A 16,421-nucleotide genomic window follows, 5' to 3' on the forward strand; every position below is an offset into this window, starting at 1 on the left:
CAGTTGCAGGTGCTGGTTTCTCTAGGTTCTGTATCTTAAAGAACTTTTGTGTGTAATGACAGTAAAACCGGCTTCTGGTTTTTCAGGTTGGGTATCAGGGCTGTAATTATCAGATGAGGTGTCATTATAGCGATGCACCTTGTCACACTTTAGCAGCGGTGGCCTGATATGTGTGTGTGTATTTGATAAATGTGTGGTGTCAGATGACTCACATCTTCCTTATTTCCTCTCCTGACACACAAACTCCATTTTTGTTTTTTTGTTTTAATAAAAACTAAGTAGACAACTGAGACAGTTCTCAGATCCCCCCGGCTCTGGAAATGGCCTATTCATTGCTGGTTTTTGATGTATTAAAGTTTGACCCATAATCTTATCTCTCTTCAGAATTATCTAAACTTTACTTAAGAGCCACTGGGAGTTTCTAGACAGAAAGTTGGAGACAGTTTAACTCAAGGTTTTGGACTGTAGGTGTAGGTATGTTTAAAGTGAAGGTACAGCTCCTTCTCTAGGTGCCTGCATTATGTGGAGGTACAGTATCTTTAAATGTATAGAATGGTTGTAGGTGGGTTTTGTGGCAATATAGTGCCAGACGAACTTCAGCTGTTTAGTGTTTCAGTCCTCTCATAACATCTTAACCAGTATAAAAATTCTAACTTATAATGGCAGAAATAGTAGTAAGACATTTAATTTAATTAATGAGTTAATTTACTTTTTTCTCTGATTGTATCGGGGTTGGACCATGAAAATGTGTTTTTCAACATATCTTCATATAGAAACAAGAGCTGTCGAGATTTTTGTTAAGAAATTAATATTTTTACTTAGCAAGAATGAATTACATTGATCACAGTGACAGTAAAGGCATTTACAATGTTGAAAAAGATTGCAGTTTCAAATGAATGCTGTTTTATTAATTATCTATTGATCAAACTATTCTGAAAAAAAAAAAAAATATCACGGTTTCCATAAAAATATTAAGCAACACAACTCTTTTCAAATTGATATTAATGATAAATGTTTCTTGAGCACCAAACCAGCACATTTCAATGATTTCTGAAGGATCTTGTGACACAAGTGTAATGGCTGCTGAAAATTCAGTTTTGCATCACAAAAAATAAATTACATTTCACAATATATTCAAATACAAAACAGTTGTTTTAAATTGTAATAATATTTCACAGTATGTACTGTTTTTCTGTATTTTTGATTAAATAAATGCAACCTTGGAGAAAATAAGAGAATATAAGAGATATGTATGTATGTATGTGTGTCTGCATAAAGACATCAGGCAAAGCAGATTTAGCTGTATTAATTTTTTTTAAAACACACCAACAACACAGATAATGTTTATCAAATTCAATTTTTTTTTTTTTTTTTATTTTTTTTTTTTTACATTTTTATTTTGGTAAACATCCCACCTGGTTTAGATTTTTGACTCGACTATTCCATTGAGAAGGTCTTTTTTCCATAAATTACTGATAATGGGAGCTTTGCTGGGGGGTTGTGTGTGTGTGTGTGGTTTTACTTCACTATACTTCAGAGACAACTTTATATTTGTTAAACCTGCCTTTGAAGTCATTTATGGAAGTGCTGATTTAGGATAAAAATGAAGTCTTTTATATTCTAAAATGCAAATAGTTTTCTTTCAGCAGTAGAGCTGTGGGTAGGTCTGTAGTCTTTATTATTAGCTTATATATATAAAAAATGTAAGTCTTTGATGTGTTTTCATGATTGTTTAGTAAATGTGTGTCTGTGTATTGAGCATGGATATCAAACAGTCATATGAGATAAATGCATTAACTGTTAAAGAATATTAAGAACTTTAAATGTATTTAGTTAATTACCATACATTTGTTTAAGAATATCGATGGGTAGTAACAGTGAAAAATTGCCTTTTAAATGATTTCATAGCTTTGGCTAAAAACTGATGGTGTTTTTCGTAATTTGTCAGTCTCTAACAGTCTAGTCTCTTTTCTTCTTAAATATTTTGCACATTTCTCCCAACAGACCGGATCATATTTCAGGTCCACTTACAGCTCAGACTCAGACACCCACCCAAAACTCAATAGCTATGTTAATCTTGTTTTTGGGGTTTATTTGGCTTTCTTGTTCATTTGTTTTTGTTTAAATTTTTAGTTGTGCAACTAAAGTCTTAATCGTCCTGTTGACAGAAACCAATATTAGACAGTGTGGTTGTAAAACCAGCACACACAATGCATCTGTTTGTGGTAACTGAGCATCTGAACAGAGCAGATGGCAGTGGGCTTAGCCCTCTTCCATGAACCATTTGAATTTTGTGACTCGCGTTTCACCTTTCGGACTCAGATGACACTGTGGATCGATTTACAACTAAATGCATCCTATCTGTGGCTCGCTTACTCGTACTGTCACGCTAGCACTATTCTTTGTCTCATCCCTTCTCTTCTTTTTGGTTGTGTTTGTTGGAATTGTTGTCATAGTAAACATCTCAGAAATAATGAGTCCCTGGTGTAATGTGATCAGCTCAATGAAAAAAAAAAAAGGTATATTTGTTTTCTTTACTGCACTGTTTTCTTCACAAAATACCATAATTGTGCAAAAAAAAATAAATCACACCTACTCAGAAGTTGTGACAACCGTATAGAGAAATCACACATTCAGAGATGACAGAAGGGATCATGTACAGTCAAAAATAAACCCCGACAGGGTGATCAGGTCTTGCATCATCTATCACTTGTGATGCTTCTTTTGTGATTTTAGCTACAATGTAACATGTCTTTGTCTATTTGAAGTTCTCTCTTACAGGTTTTCTTGGTTTTGGGCTGTTTTTTCCTGAAGATTTTACCTCCTTGAAGGGTTTTATGCACACTATGTATGTAACCTGCTCACTCCCCATCAGTTTGATTCAGAAACAAATTTTGAGTTTTATCCATGAAATAATAAGTATATATTTATTGTTTCTAAAATGGCCTCTAAGTATTACGTTTTTTTGTTGTTGTTGTTTATTTGACAGAAATAATAATTAACCACCTTTTAAAATTGACAATTTTATAACAGAGAATTGAAAAAAGAAAGAAAGAAACTTTTGAAAATTCACATTTTTCAGTTTATAATCACGTTTCTTCACAAACAAGTATTCCAGACTTCTCTATTAGTTGTTTGTTCATCATCACAAATGGTCTGTCAGTTGATGCCTACATTTAAAACTCTTTTAAGACTGAAAACTTATAGCATCCAGTTACTTATTCCCGAAAAGTCCCCAAACTGCCAGTTTTTTCTGCCAGTGAGAGACAGAAATCTTTATACACGTATCTGTCATTATGGCTTAAAGTTCACATCATTCAAAACTTTTCACAGGTTGTGAGTGGAGCCCAGAATGCCAAAACTCTGAAACAAAACGCTTTCTCTCATGTAACAGTAAACTGTTGACTTATCTCCGGCATTCGCAATCGAGCGCTGGCTTCTCACTCATCTGTGAAGTTTTAACTCATTCACCTTATTCCTCCAGTTCCTGCTCGAGATGATTTTGTCAGCGATGCCATTTACCCAATTACTCACCTTCAGAGGAACGCCACTGGATGACTTCACGTGTGTTTTCTAAGTTTTGGGTTTCAGAGTCGCCCATTTGTGTCGGTTTCATTTTAGAGATAACGTGCTGATGCATCTTCTCTCGTGGCTGGACTTTTATCTTTTTAGGAGTACTACTGGATATGGCGTCTACATGTTTAAACTTGCATCTGAAGACATTGCAGTGCGAAGCTGATTGGCACAATCGTTGTATACGGAACAGATAGAATTATAGGTCTTTCTTTTAATTTTCAGTCTTTCTAGTGCCTGTTTGAAACTGAAGCAAGCTCAGACATATGCTTCTTATCTCAGTTCTACTCAATACTGAAGACATATCAGCAAAATGAGCAAAGATAGGTGCAAGAGACAGTATTTTGCAGCAGCGATTATTGCTGTATTTGCCCTCCACATGATATTTTTGCTTGTATTAGCCGGAATGGTAGGTTTATCTGTCTTTTGAAGAGACAATCTCAGTGGTAGTGTCTTTGGTACCTTTCCACAAGCTTACCGCAAACCCATAGGCTTTTGATAAACCATCTCAGGATGAAATGATAATTTCACTCACTCCCCTTCGCTATCTCTTTACCACACTTCATTTTAGACCACAAGCAGAGAGGCTCCAGTCTCTCGTCAGCAAAATTGGAGCCTCCTTTTTGTTGGGATCTCAGAGGGCTGATTCATTTTCATTTTGAGTTTGTCCTCTTAGCCAGCAACGAAGAGCTTTTTAGGCATTTAAATCAGCTGCCTCACAGATTATTCCATTTTTTCTTTTTTCTTTTTTCTTAATAGAACTTTTTTTTTTTTGGATCGGTGTTCATAATGCGCCATTAAAGTCTGCGAGTTGTAAATCATCTCACCCGATTTCATTCCTCACCCAAACGCTGCCCATTGAATAATGAGCATCTCTGATTTATAATTCAGAGTGGAAACTTTGAGTGTTAGGCATCATAACAAAACCACAAGCACTCGCTGGAGCAGAAGCAAAATTGTTGTTACTGTAGCAACTCATTAAAGTACATGCACGCACACACTCATATTTACATCTTCATTTAATTCACTTTATTAGCAGCAGCCTCAGAATACAGATGGTTTAACTCTGTTGTGCACAGTTAACGGGTGTTTCTGGCGCAAGAACGTACATCCGCAAGTATTAGGTGAACAACGCATGTTATGCATCCTTGAATGATTGTAGTTCTGCTCCACCTTACTGAAATCTATCAAAAAAGCTACGCTAATCCTGTCAAGTTTTTTGTTGTAGTAGCTGCTGAGGAAAAAGCACGTTGTCTCGGGTTTGTTTTGTGGCCAATGATCTTTCTTTGTGCTGACTGGCAGGAGATAATGTGGCGGAGAGACTAGTCATCGCACTGCAGCTTTTATCTTCTGAATAGAGACATAAGTTCATGCCAACCTCTTTATTTAGAGACCACCTGGTTCATTGCCTCCTAAATAATATGTGCTAGATAAAATAAAGAAGTGTTCAAGATTAATAATGTGTTTTTGTGCAGGCTGAATTTACAAAGCAGTACTCCCACTCAAAGTTTTTACAGTATATTGCTTTTGTTCTGTGCCGCAGCCCGCAAGCTGAGGAAGATCGGACAGATGAAAGGTTCGGAGGAGGTCAGCCCCGTTCAGGGCCCATCAGAGGTAGCCCAGTGCCTGTCGCCCAAGCCAAGCCTGACGTTCCACTCACAGTTGATCTTCCTGAACATCCTGGAGGCCATCGAGCCCGAGGTGGTGAACGCCGGCCATGATCACGCTCAGCCTGACTCAGCAGCTGCTCTCCTCACCAGCCTTAACGAGTTGGGAGAGAGGCAACTTGTCAAGGTAGTGAAGTGGGCCAAAGGACTTCCAGGTAATTTAAGCAGATCACATTTTCACTTATTTCAGTATGCCGTTTTGCTTTTTACAAAGGGATCAGTGAAATGACACAAATTTGATTACGCCTCTTTTATGATGAGCATGCTTTTCATTTCTGGATCAAAAAAATCTTTTTTTTTTTTTTTTTTTTGATGGAAAATAATAAAAAAGGTCAAGATATCACAATGAAGAAAAAGCCTCTATAAATATAAAAAATACAAATTTTGTCTACCAAATTAGAGTCATGTGGTCCAACATCATGCAGAAACAAACAATTAATGAAAGGACCCCTGCAGATCCTCATGTTTTTTTTTTATTATTATATCTGATCAATTGACTTTTTCATTACAAGACATGGTTAGTAAAATGTCATGCGATGCAACCAAACACTTGATATATATGTGAATGAATAGTTAATGATATTTGCAAAAAGTAGTAGTAATAATAATAATAACCTTTTACCTTCAACAATATAATTAAACATATTTCTGAAAATAATGATTAAAATGTGTATACTCATGTTTTTAAAGTGTAATGAAAATGTTTTTACTCTTTTTTTATTAAATGTTTTTAAAACCATATGAAACCAATATAAATAAAAAATGATTTTTTTGTAGAAACTAGAATTTTAAAGGATCTTTCTTTTTCTTTATCTGTAACACACTTAATATTCATTGACACAATAGTATAATAACAAGATGGAGATCCTGCCTGGTGAAGTCGGGACACTGTTGGTACCAGAGTTATTTTGTTCTCTGATTTAATTATGGTTTGTATTTTCAATTCAGAGGCTTGAGAGGTGTTGTATAATGCACTTCATTCTAATGGGTTTGATAAATCCAAGCGAAGGCAGACATCAGTCATGCTAAAATATTAAAGCATCAAATACTGAGAGAAAAACAGCAGTAGGGGCGATGGAGAGAGAAAGGGGTGTGGCTTGACACAACCTGTTTTTTGAAGCTCGTAGTGTGACAGTGTGTGATTGGTTGATGGAAAATAGAGTGATGTGATTTGTTGCGGTTTTCCAATTTCCTGTTATTGATAGCATTATTAAAATTGTGAAGCCCTGGCATTTTAATCTCCTCTGAATCCAGTGATGAATGTGTTATGTGTGAAGAGAGATCAAGTCTATCCCAGAAAGTTAAGCGTATTTCCTCTTAGTTTCCTGAAGTGGTGCAAAGGCTGCCTGGTCTTCAACAAACTGTTTTATTTGGTTTGTTTGGTTGGACATGCATTTATATATATGAAGTCTGATTCATAGTGTAACGGAGGCCAGCGAGCAGTGCTGTGCAGGTAAACCTCACTCCCCGATCTCAAGAGACGCACTAGCGACAGATGCTAGTGGCTGTAGCCATTTAGCCTCCTTGTTAGTGCGTCCGCCTCCCATGCCGGAAGACCCGGGTTCGAGCCCCGCTCGGAGCGAGTGCGAGGAGCGTCAGAGAGGACCCGGGTGAGAGGGGTTACATTGGTGCCGTGACCCGGATGGGAGTGAGGTTTAGGGGGGGTGAGTGTAACGGAGGCCAGCGAGCAGTGCTGTGCAGGTAAACCTCACTCCCCGATCTCAAGAGACGCACTAGCGACAGATGCTAGTGGCTGTAGCCATTTAGCCTCCTTGTTAGTGCGTCCGCCTCCCATGCCGGAAGACCCGGGTTCGAGCCCCGCTCGGAGCGAGTGCGAGGAGCGTCAGAGAGGACCCGGGTGAGAGGGGTTACAATGGCATGAGCTGGAGGAGCTGAAATAGAGTCGTAAATTAATTTAAAAAGCACCCAAGCAGCTAATAAACTATAAGCTATGGGCAGCAAGCACAAACCATAGATATCTCTCATCTTTTCCATCTCTCAGGTTTCCGTAACCTGCATGTGGATGATCAGATGACGGTCATACAGCACACCTGGATGGGAGTGATGGTCTTTGCTCTGGGTTGGAGGTCCTACAAGAACGCCAATGCGCGGATGCTGTACTTCGCGCCGGACCTGGTCTTCAATGAGTCAGTCTCATTCTCTTCCACATCCGCTCTGCTCTTATTTGCCTGTTTTCTTTTGAGGCCGGCACCCATCTGTTTTCTGTATTGTTGACTTCTCTCTCTTCTCTCTCAATCCATTCTCTTCTTCTGTCCATTTGTTTGTCTTTAGTAAATGTACTAATCCATCTTTCCTCACACTCATTTTTCTTTCATTTCTCTTCAGTGGCCCTTTCTCTACCTTATTCCATCTCTCTCTCTCTCTCTCTCTCTCTCTCTCTCTCTCTCTCTCTCTCTCGGTCAGGTACATATCTTGTACTTCATGCACACAATAACAGTCTTGTCATGGATGCTTCCAAGATTCATTTATAATTTACTGCTGGCTTATTATGGTGTGGAGGATCTTTGTCACTAACACAATCCCAAGAGAGATTGGATTTTTTGGGGGGCTCACATGCTCTCAATGGCCTTTTTCACCAATATCTGAAATAGAAGATTTACTTCCTAATGCATCTTGGCCGTATCCCATACCACTACTGCTGACAGAAATTGTGTTTTATGCATGAAATACATTTCATTTAGTGAGAGATCTGGGAGTCATTAGATGACTGAGCACATTATTCAGTAGTCAGTACTGTTTTGTAATTAGCGGGGGTTGAAATGTTGATGTTTCTTTGTTGGCTTCTTTCTCTCCGTACATGTCAAATAATCTGCCCCCTATTTGTCAGTCATAGGATGCATATCTCCACCATGTACGAGCACTGTGTTCAGATGAAGCACCTCTCGCAGGAGTTTGTTCTGCTGCAGGTCACACAGGAAGAGTTCCTCTGCATGAAGGCCCTACTTCTTTTCAGCATCAGTGAGTCTCCTGCTGTGTGTGTGTGTGTGTGTGTGTGTTCAGAACAGACTTTTTCTGCCAAAGTAATTATGGATACTAACACCCAATGACAGATTAAAAATAATCATAATAATAATTAGTGGAAAATTTCCTATTTTCTGTTGTGAGAAAGATAGGATGTGTTATGTAAACTTATCTAGCATAAAATGAGCCAAGCTAGCATAAAATGTCTATATCTGTGTTCCTGTAGCGGTAGATCTTTGCACTAGCAAGCACAAGGTTGGGGGTTCGTATCCCAGGGAACACGTTAAGAAAAATTGTTAGCCTGAATGCAATGTAAGTCGCTTTGGATAAAAGCGTCTGCTAAATGCATAAATTTAATTTAATATCCAGCATCTTGAAATGGTGATATAAGCCTGTCCAGGAAACTTTTACACTGTATTCAGCATGTATCGATTTTGTACATTCTTGTGAACTGATACAGTTATTTGAATCAACTATTTTTTGCCCCAAATAAACTAGCCGCTGCTGAGTGATAGCTTAATTTAGACATCATTTGATATTTTTTGTAAGCTTTTTTTATATTATTGAATATTGGTGTTATTGAATGTTTATGCTAGAAAACATTAATTACACAAAATCCAGTCTTTTAAACTGCATAAATGTCCTACATTATGGTAACAGAGTCACAAAACTTTCAAAACTATTATTAAATGTATAGAAAATATAGCTCATACAAAATTTTGTTTGACATCCTGAAGGTTAAGTCCTTCCTTTCGCCAGGCATTTATTAAAAAAGCAAGAAGTGACTTTTTTTTTTTACTTAACATTTTCCGATTATTTTAAGAGTTTTAGTCCCTTCGTACCCTATTTGTAGTGTATTTGCTATTCGTATTCAAAACAAACACTACTATTATCACAGTACAGCAACACAACATATTTTAATGACATGTTCTTATGCTAATACAATATTATGCAAGTTCAGGTGTACATTTTTATTTCTGTTTCTGCAGTTCCAGTGGAGGGGCTGAAGAGTCAGAAGTATTTTGATGAGCTGCGTCTGACATACATAAATGAGCTTGATCGTGTAATCAACTACGGCAGGAAGACCAACTGCGCCATGCGCTTCCATCAGCTGACCCGACTGATGGACTCACTGCAGCCGGTTAGTAACACATACACAAAAAAACACACATAGACACCATACACCAAGCATAATGATTTGTCTGTAACATGCAATATTGGCCCCATGAGACTCTACTATTCAAATGTTTGGTGTCGGTAATATTAATTAATACTTTTATTCAACATGGATACATTAAGTTAATTAAAAGTGACAGTAAAGGCTTTAACATAGTGACAGAACATTTCGATCACAAATAATAACAATGTCAAATAGTTCACAATATTATTTATTTTAATTTTTTTTGTCAAGTAAATGCAGCCTCTTTGAGCCTCTTTTTGAGACTTCTTTCAAAACATTACAAAATCTTACCGACCCCAAACTTTTGAACGGTAATATATATGTCCATACACAAAAAAGACAAGTACAGGCAAATTCACCAAAAAGTTGTGCTACTATCGTATGGATGCATTTTGTTCATTAACAATCTGCAATCCAGTTTAACCAAGTGCTAAATGCACTGAAATATCCTGCACTATATTAAAATAAATTTATTTGTCATTCTTTCCAGTGCAAACAAACCATTCTATGTAAATTAGGCTCATTATCGGTGCACTTTATTCAAAATACTCAGCCCTGTTTGCATTTGGCAGATTGTTTTATCCAAAGTGACATCCATTGTTATGCATTTTATTGGTTCATTCATACCTTAGGATCGTTTACCCAAAAATTTTAATTCTGTAAAATTATTTACTCACCCTGAAGTTGTTTCAAACCTATATGAATTTCTTTCTTCTGCTGGACACAAAATTCAGCTGAATGCTGTACAATCGCAGTATACTATGCCAGATTGTGGTAGTCTGCTGCATTGTGCACAACTGAATGCTCAGAACCAGCCTGAGATGGGGAACTGCAAGATGTGCATTGAGTTCACTGCTATTTTTTGGGCTGTGTTTGCACCCCTAACTGATTTACATAATTCCTTAAGTAATCTGAATCTAATACAACACAGGCAGCACATGGAAATAATGATACAATCGACAGGCACAATTCATTCTTAGTGAATTCTTCCTTAAACATGCTATGATTTTCTCTATCCCTTTAGTTTTACATTTTGTCATTTTGCTTATTCTTGTCTCTCTCTCTTTTCTCTCTCTCTCTCTTTCTCTCCCTCACCCAGGTTGTTCGGAAGTTGCACCAGTTCACCTTTGACCTCTTTGTCCAAGCTCGGTCTCTGCCCACAAAGGTCAGCTTTCCCGAAATGATTGCAGAAATAATCTCGGTCCAGGTGCCAAAGATCCTCGCCGGCTTGTCTAAACCAATCCTGTTTCACAAATGACAAGACTACACCCCTGAACCACTCATCCATACCAACCCCACCCAGGCCATATGAGCCAGTCAGTCTGGTCTGATCAGGTTTGATCCAGCCTAAACCAGCCTGTCATGCATTTAATCTGGACTCGAATCGAGCGATGGGACTGAACGATACTGATTTTTTTTATTTCCATTTTTTAACCCCCCCCCCCCCCTTTCTTTATCAGTCTCGTCTCTCTCTCTCCTTTTGAAAAATGGCCCTGAAAAGTAGCGGGACCATTACATCATTACAGTTGTCTATCTTCTCCTCAGAGATCATTTGAGCTCATTTTCTCAAACTGACAGCATGGCGTGAAGCAGGTTTTGTTCTTTCTTTCGACCAGCAGTTATCCTTCAAGAGTTACAGCTTGTTGCCTGGTGGACAGGTTGGAAAAAAATATATATCACACTGAAGTTTCATCTGAGCCCTTAATCAAAAAAAAGGACATTATGCAGATCTCTATCAGAGTCTGTGACCTGCCTCCACTCTATGCACTGCAGTGTAAGAAGGTTTCATTTATTGTCCATGACTTGAGAGATCAGGAAAAGCAAAGCAGTATGCATAGAGAAATACATCCGGACGTGACGCAAACGGTGACAGGATCTCTTCGCTTGTGACTTACTCTTGTGAGTTAAAACAACACACTACTAAATACAGTATTGTAGTATTACAACAGTATTTCAGTAATGCAGGCTGGCTATCACTCTCCTTCCTGCTTTATTAGTTTATTGATTGTAAAACAAGTGCTTCATTCATTTCTTATGAAATGTAGAGGCTTTTTAAAAGCTTTTAAAAGAGGCATCATTCTTTTGGGTCAGACAATTTGTGACTTTGTCATTCAATTGAAAGTCTCTCACAGTTGGGTTTCGACACTAAGAATGAAAGAACAGCACAATAATAAAAGAAACATCATCAAGAGTTGCCGCCAGACAGCAGACTTTTGTTAAGATGCAACCTGGAAATTTAAGTGCAGGTTTTAGGGTATATTGTTGACAGTTTGTACATAAATACAGCAAGGCTTGGGTCAGCAAAGAAGATCTTCAAATATGTACACAAATATATAAATCTATGCATGCAGTCTTCATATTCATCAACAAAACAACAAATAATTGCATGATAAAGCCCTAGATATTCAAACAAACCTAACTGTCTTTCCAGTAAGCTAAATGGATATTGTTAGGAAACGGGACTGTTTCCCATAAGGCTCTTATGAAGTTGCTCGCTCTCTTTATCTCTTTCACTGTCCTTAATGGAAAATTTGGCAAGGTAATGTTCTTGTATATATATCTGTAAAAGTTAAGCGTGGTCCTTTTAAATCTTTCTATGTGCTAATGTATGGATGTAGTCAATAGTTTTACAGTACAGTTTCCTCTTTCCTTTATAGTAAGTGCCACTGAGGGATTTGTATTTCTCGCGCAAAGCAATAAGCAATCACAAGCTTAACACACTCTTTTAATGAGCTCTTTTAGAATACCAAAACATGCTTCAAATGGTGCACAGCTTTAAAAAAAAAACACTAAAAAAGAGCTATGCTTATGTGCTAACGCTGGACTGTTATTTTTTCAGAAACTCGTACCAAATAGTCTACCTTTACACCATTAACTGTCGCAAATCAACGACGAGTGGTGCTGAAGCTCTCCTCCTTATTAACGAGGATGCTAACAGGATGGTTCACCCAAAAATGAAAATTCTGTCATCATTTACAATATTTTAAGTTGTTCTCAACCTGTAGTAGGCCTAGTTGTTTTGTTTCTCTCTCTTTCTCTCTGCTGAACACACAGTATGTGTGTAAACATGCAGCAGTTGCTGGTAGTATGGGGGAAAATACAGTGGAAGTAATATTTTCAAAAAATCTTTTGTGTTCAACAGAAGAAAGAAACTAGGCTACAACAGGATTGGAAAAACTTGAGGCTGATAGCACAATTTTCGTTTGTTGGTGAACAATCCCTTTAAACGAGACAAAAAAAAAACAAAAAACAAAACAAAGCCTATGTATTTTTTACTCCGCTTTCGCTTCAATTAAAGCATCCTCTATGTATCTGTCAGAACGGAACATCTTTACTCGTTTTCCTCGTACTCCGGCGCAGCGCGTGTTTTCTAGACGTCGTGTCAACTTCCCTCCGCACGCTCTCCGTTTCTAAATGATTGAATAATGCCTGCAGCGTTATGTATGTAGATTACTCTTTAAAGAGCCCTAAAATCGCGGCGCTGTGTTGTCTTTGTCAGGCCTGGGTGACCTGGGGTGTACTTTCGGCAGAGCACAGAGTTTCCCGGTGAGCTGAGACGACGAGATGTGGTTTAGCTGCTCGAGCTCTTGTCGCCGCGGAGCATGTTGACGGTTTAAATGTGCCAGACAGAGAATAGGCTGTCAGAGACAGCTCCTCTGCGCTGACAAGCACCGAGCTCCGCGCAATTACACGCAGGTGTTTACCCATTTTGACGGCCCAAAAGCACTCATTAGAATTTGCAGAACTCCAAACTGCACTTTTACCCTGCCAAAAAAGAAGTCATGACTTTCCCACAAACCTGCAGCGCTTTAGGACAGAGCCGAAGCCAAAGTCTAATCACAAAGTCGTTCATTAGCCGACGGATTCTCGGAGGGCGCACTTGCATGTTAAACAGATATAGTTCGTTTATACTTGACTTTGCGAAGGACGCGTTCTCTCGCTGTCTTATAATATTGTCTGTTTGTAATGTCAGTCAGATGTAACGGCTCGTGAACCGACTCGTGCTTGGATAAGCTGCTTTGTGACTCTCTGAACACATCTCTTATTAGCTATGATGTAGAACTTTGCGTGTTGGTTTTCAATTAAAGTTTGGTCAACCAATAGCAAAAGCATATGTGTGTGTGTTTATTATGTGCCCTTATAAATCTGTTAGAAGGCACTTATAGGTCCTTATAGGGAGTTCTAAAAAAGGGGAAGAAAGCAAAAAGGGCTTTTTTTGTCTTTTGTAAAATACTGAATTTGGCCTGTGTTGATGACAAAACAAGGTTTGCTTTGATCCAACCAATGTTTCTACTCTCACATGAACAAGAGAAGCTGGAGTCTTAATAACAGTCTGCATGTCACCAGGATGCTTCCTGTTGTAAATTGTTCTTTCTACTATGGGGGAAATGTTACTAAACAGTTTCTCGCTGATATATTTTCCCCAGCAATGAGGAAAGTAATTGGGGTTTCTAATGTGTAGTATCTTGACATAAAGTTGTATGTTGAACTGAGAGCACCACACTGGTTTACAGATGCTAAATGTGCAGAAACCATATGAGTTGTTTGCTGGCAGAGCTGTATCTATTTATGTCCTTTTTCAGCTTTGTAAACCATATAAAAACTCCCATATATATGTAACAAAGACTTGGTTTTTTAACTTTCTTCGCTGGCTGATACAAGCAATTAATCTTTAGTGAATGCTTTTTTACAGCTTTTTTCTCTGGTGTGAATAATTCCTGTCTTTTCCTGGTGTTATGGGATATTTTTTGCTTTTCCATATGCAGGAGGAGCTAGTTTGGCTTTATGTTACTAGAAGAGGGAATTCTGGCTTCTTAAATGATGTTTGTTACTTAAATCTTTGTAACTTTATAGTCTTTTTTTTACAGCAGTTGTCTGTATGTGTGAGTGTGTGTGTGCATGCATGCTTTTCGCAGATTATTTAGTACTGCTATGTAGTGTTGTATTGACAGTTTTCAACTGACGATTTCTTTCGAGCAGTTTGCGAACTGATTTTACTCATGGAAAATTTTTACTCATGAAAAAACCCTAACTGATTCTTGTTGTGTAGAGCCTGTGTAAATCCAGTTTGTTTGTGTTTTACCGCTTTCAATTCAATAAAAAAACATTAGAAAATCTTGAAAGTTGTTCTCTGCAACTTTTTCGTGAGACACACCCTGAATTGGGTGGACCTAAACTATATCATGCAAAAGCAGTTGGGCACAAGAAGCGTTTCTGCGGTGGAAACTTGTCTAAACTGTTTAGGCTATGACTTTTTTTGCATTTAGGATTTTGACTGATGCACAGCTGTTCTAATTTAACTGGATTCCAGAGGTTGGTTCTCCTTCCAATCATTTATTGATTATTATCCCAAGGCCATTTCATTGTATAGATTTATTTTTTACTTTGGGTCAGCTCAGTGCATTTTCACCTATGGCTTTCATTCATAAGAAAAAAAAAACACATTTCATAATTTTGTTTTTTTTAATAAAGTAACAAACAAACAAACAACTGTTACTGACTGTTAGGGTTTCAAGAGTTAATGACCAGCTTAAGAAACAACAAAATATTTACAAAAAAAATATACATAAAATGTCAACTGGAAATTTGGAGCTTTAGATAATAATATTACATAAGAATGAATGCACAACTGAGTTCATGCCAAACCCTCATAAAGTAACCTAAAATTTCAACCTTGTTACATCAGAAGTACTAAAAAAAAATATATTGTCTTTGTTTTCTTCTTATTTCCACTTTTACAGTTATGTGAGAGTGAGATTTACTGTAAAATCTTTAGCTTTCACATTTAAGATTCACAGTGACCAAAAGAAACCGTTAAAGGCTCATGTTTCAGTCAAAGTTTGAGACTTAAAAGTCTGGTTAAGCTCAATACTGAAACTGACCTCTATATCAGTAAGGTCAACTGATAATTTATAAAGGAAAAAAAGTTGGCCAAGAAAGAGAGAGAGAAAAGCGTACTGAAGCATACTTTGCTCTGTGAACTAGTTGAAGTAACAAAAGTTCCTTGATCCCTTTTGGGTTTTTTCTTTTTGTATGAACACCACTAGTGTGTCCCACTAGATAAAAGGAGAAACGCTTTGCTATTACAGAAACTACTCTGCTTGTCAAAAACATTTAAAACCATCACCCAGGTCATTCATCTCCTTCCAGTTACTAATTACTGATATAATAACAGCATGTTCAGCTTCTGCGTAATTAAATAGTGATTAGTGTTGATTCGGAATATTATCTGATACATGTGGGCTGTACCACTTTTTATAGCTCTTAAAGTGAAGTCTGTAGTGTGTCTGTAGAGTGAGACTATAAAACCAAGTAGGTCACTGAATAGGGGAGATACTGAGGGACAGAATTAGTGAGAGACCAGGAGGGAGTTCTCCCTGTTGTGCACAGGAAGGTCAAAATGTTTAAGAAAGAAAGAAAGAAAAAGATTCAATGCTTTCTTTTTGTTCTTTGATCCAAGCAAGAATCAAATACTTTGTTTTACACCAAAGCAAGTGCAGAAATTGGCGATATGTCACAAAAAAAAAAAAAAAAAAAAACGGTACCCTTTCTGATTCATTCACAAAAAAAGAAAGAAAAAAAGAAAGAAAATTGAAGTCAAGAAGTGTTAATAATTTATCTCTCAAAACCATGACCAGACGCCGGCCTGTGCTCTCATGACCACTGATGTGCGTTAATTGGTCCACAAGACATCAATCCACAAGTTGTGACTGAAAGGAAGTTCTTACTTAGTGTTCTGCAAAGACAAACAAGTGACAATAATGAGCATTAACATTATAGGTTACCTCAATAATACAAATAAGAATGAACATGCTGTACCTCATCTCTAGAAGCTGCAGGTGAGACGTTCGGAGAGGAGCTGTAGGACACAAAACAGTAGTTCACCCAATGTAGAAAACTCAGTCATTAGTCATACTCATGTTGTTCCAAACCCAAAAGCAGACACTGTTTTGCCTACAATTGCAGTACAAAGGGACGAGCTTCAAACGGTTCCATATTACGCAAACTTCACAAATCAA

The 16,421-nt window shown here is 37.6% G+C and overlaps 2 protein-coding genes across 2 annotated transcripts in view; one reads left to right on the forward strand and one right to left on the reverse strand.

Moving 5' to 3' along the window:
• The window catches only part of ar (androgen receptor), a 69,314-nt gene extending 55,116 nt beyond the window's left edge, over window positions 1-14,198 (forward strand). The window contains exons 4-8 of the mRNA XM_026248881.1: window positions 5,117-5,395; window positions 7,243-7,387; window positions 8,089-8,219; window positions 9,212-9,363; window positions 10,502-14,198. Coding sequence (XP_026104666.1) covers window positions 5,117-5,395; window positions 7,243-7,387; window positions 8,089-8,219; window positions 9,212-9,363; window positions 10,502-10,660 — 866 coding nt within the window. The 3' untranslated portion in view covers window positions 10,661-14,198. The remainder of the gene's footprint in view (window positions 1-5,116; window positions 5,396-7,242; window positions 7,388-8,088; window positions 8,220-9,211; window positions 9,364-10,501) is intronic.
• A 653-nt stretch (window positions 14,199-14,851) lies between these two features.
• ophn1 (oligophrenin 1) overlaps window positions 14,852-16,421 on the reverse strand; it is a 33,992-nt gene continuing 32,422 nt past the window's right edge. Inside the window, exons 23-24 of the mRNA XM_026248888.1 lie at window positions 16,222-16,261; window positions 14,852-16,138 (exon numbers count right to left, since the gene is read on the reverse strand). Coding sequence (XP_026104673.1) covers window positions 16,127-16,138; window positions 16,222-16,261 — 52 coding nt within the window. The 3' untranslated portion in view covers window positions 14,852-16,126. The remainder of the gene's footprint in view (window positions 16,139-16,221; window positions 16,262-16,421) is intronic.

The sequence above is a fragment of the Carassius auratus genome, chromosome 5, assembly GCF_003368295.1.
Source record: "Carassius auratus strain Wakin chromosome 5, ASM336829v1, whole genome shotgun sequence".
NCBI classification, from domain to species: Eukaryota; Metazoa; Chordata; class Actinopteri; order Cypriniformes; family Cyprinidae; genus Carassius; species Carassius auratus.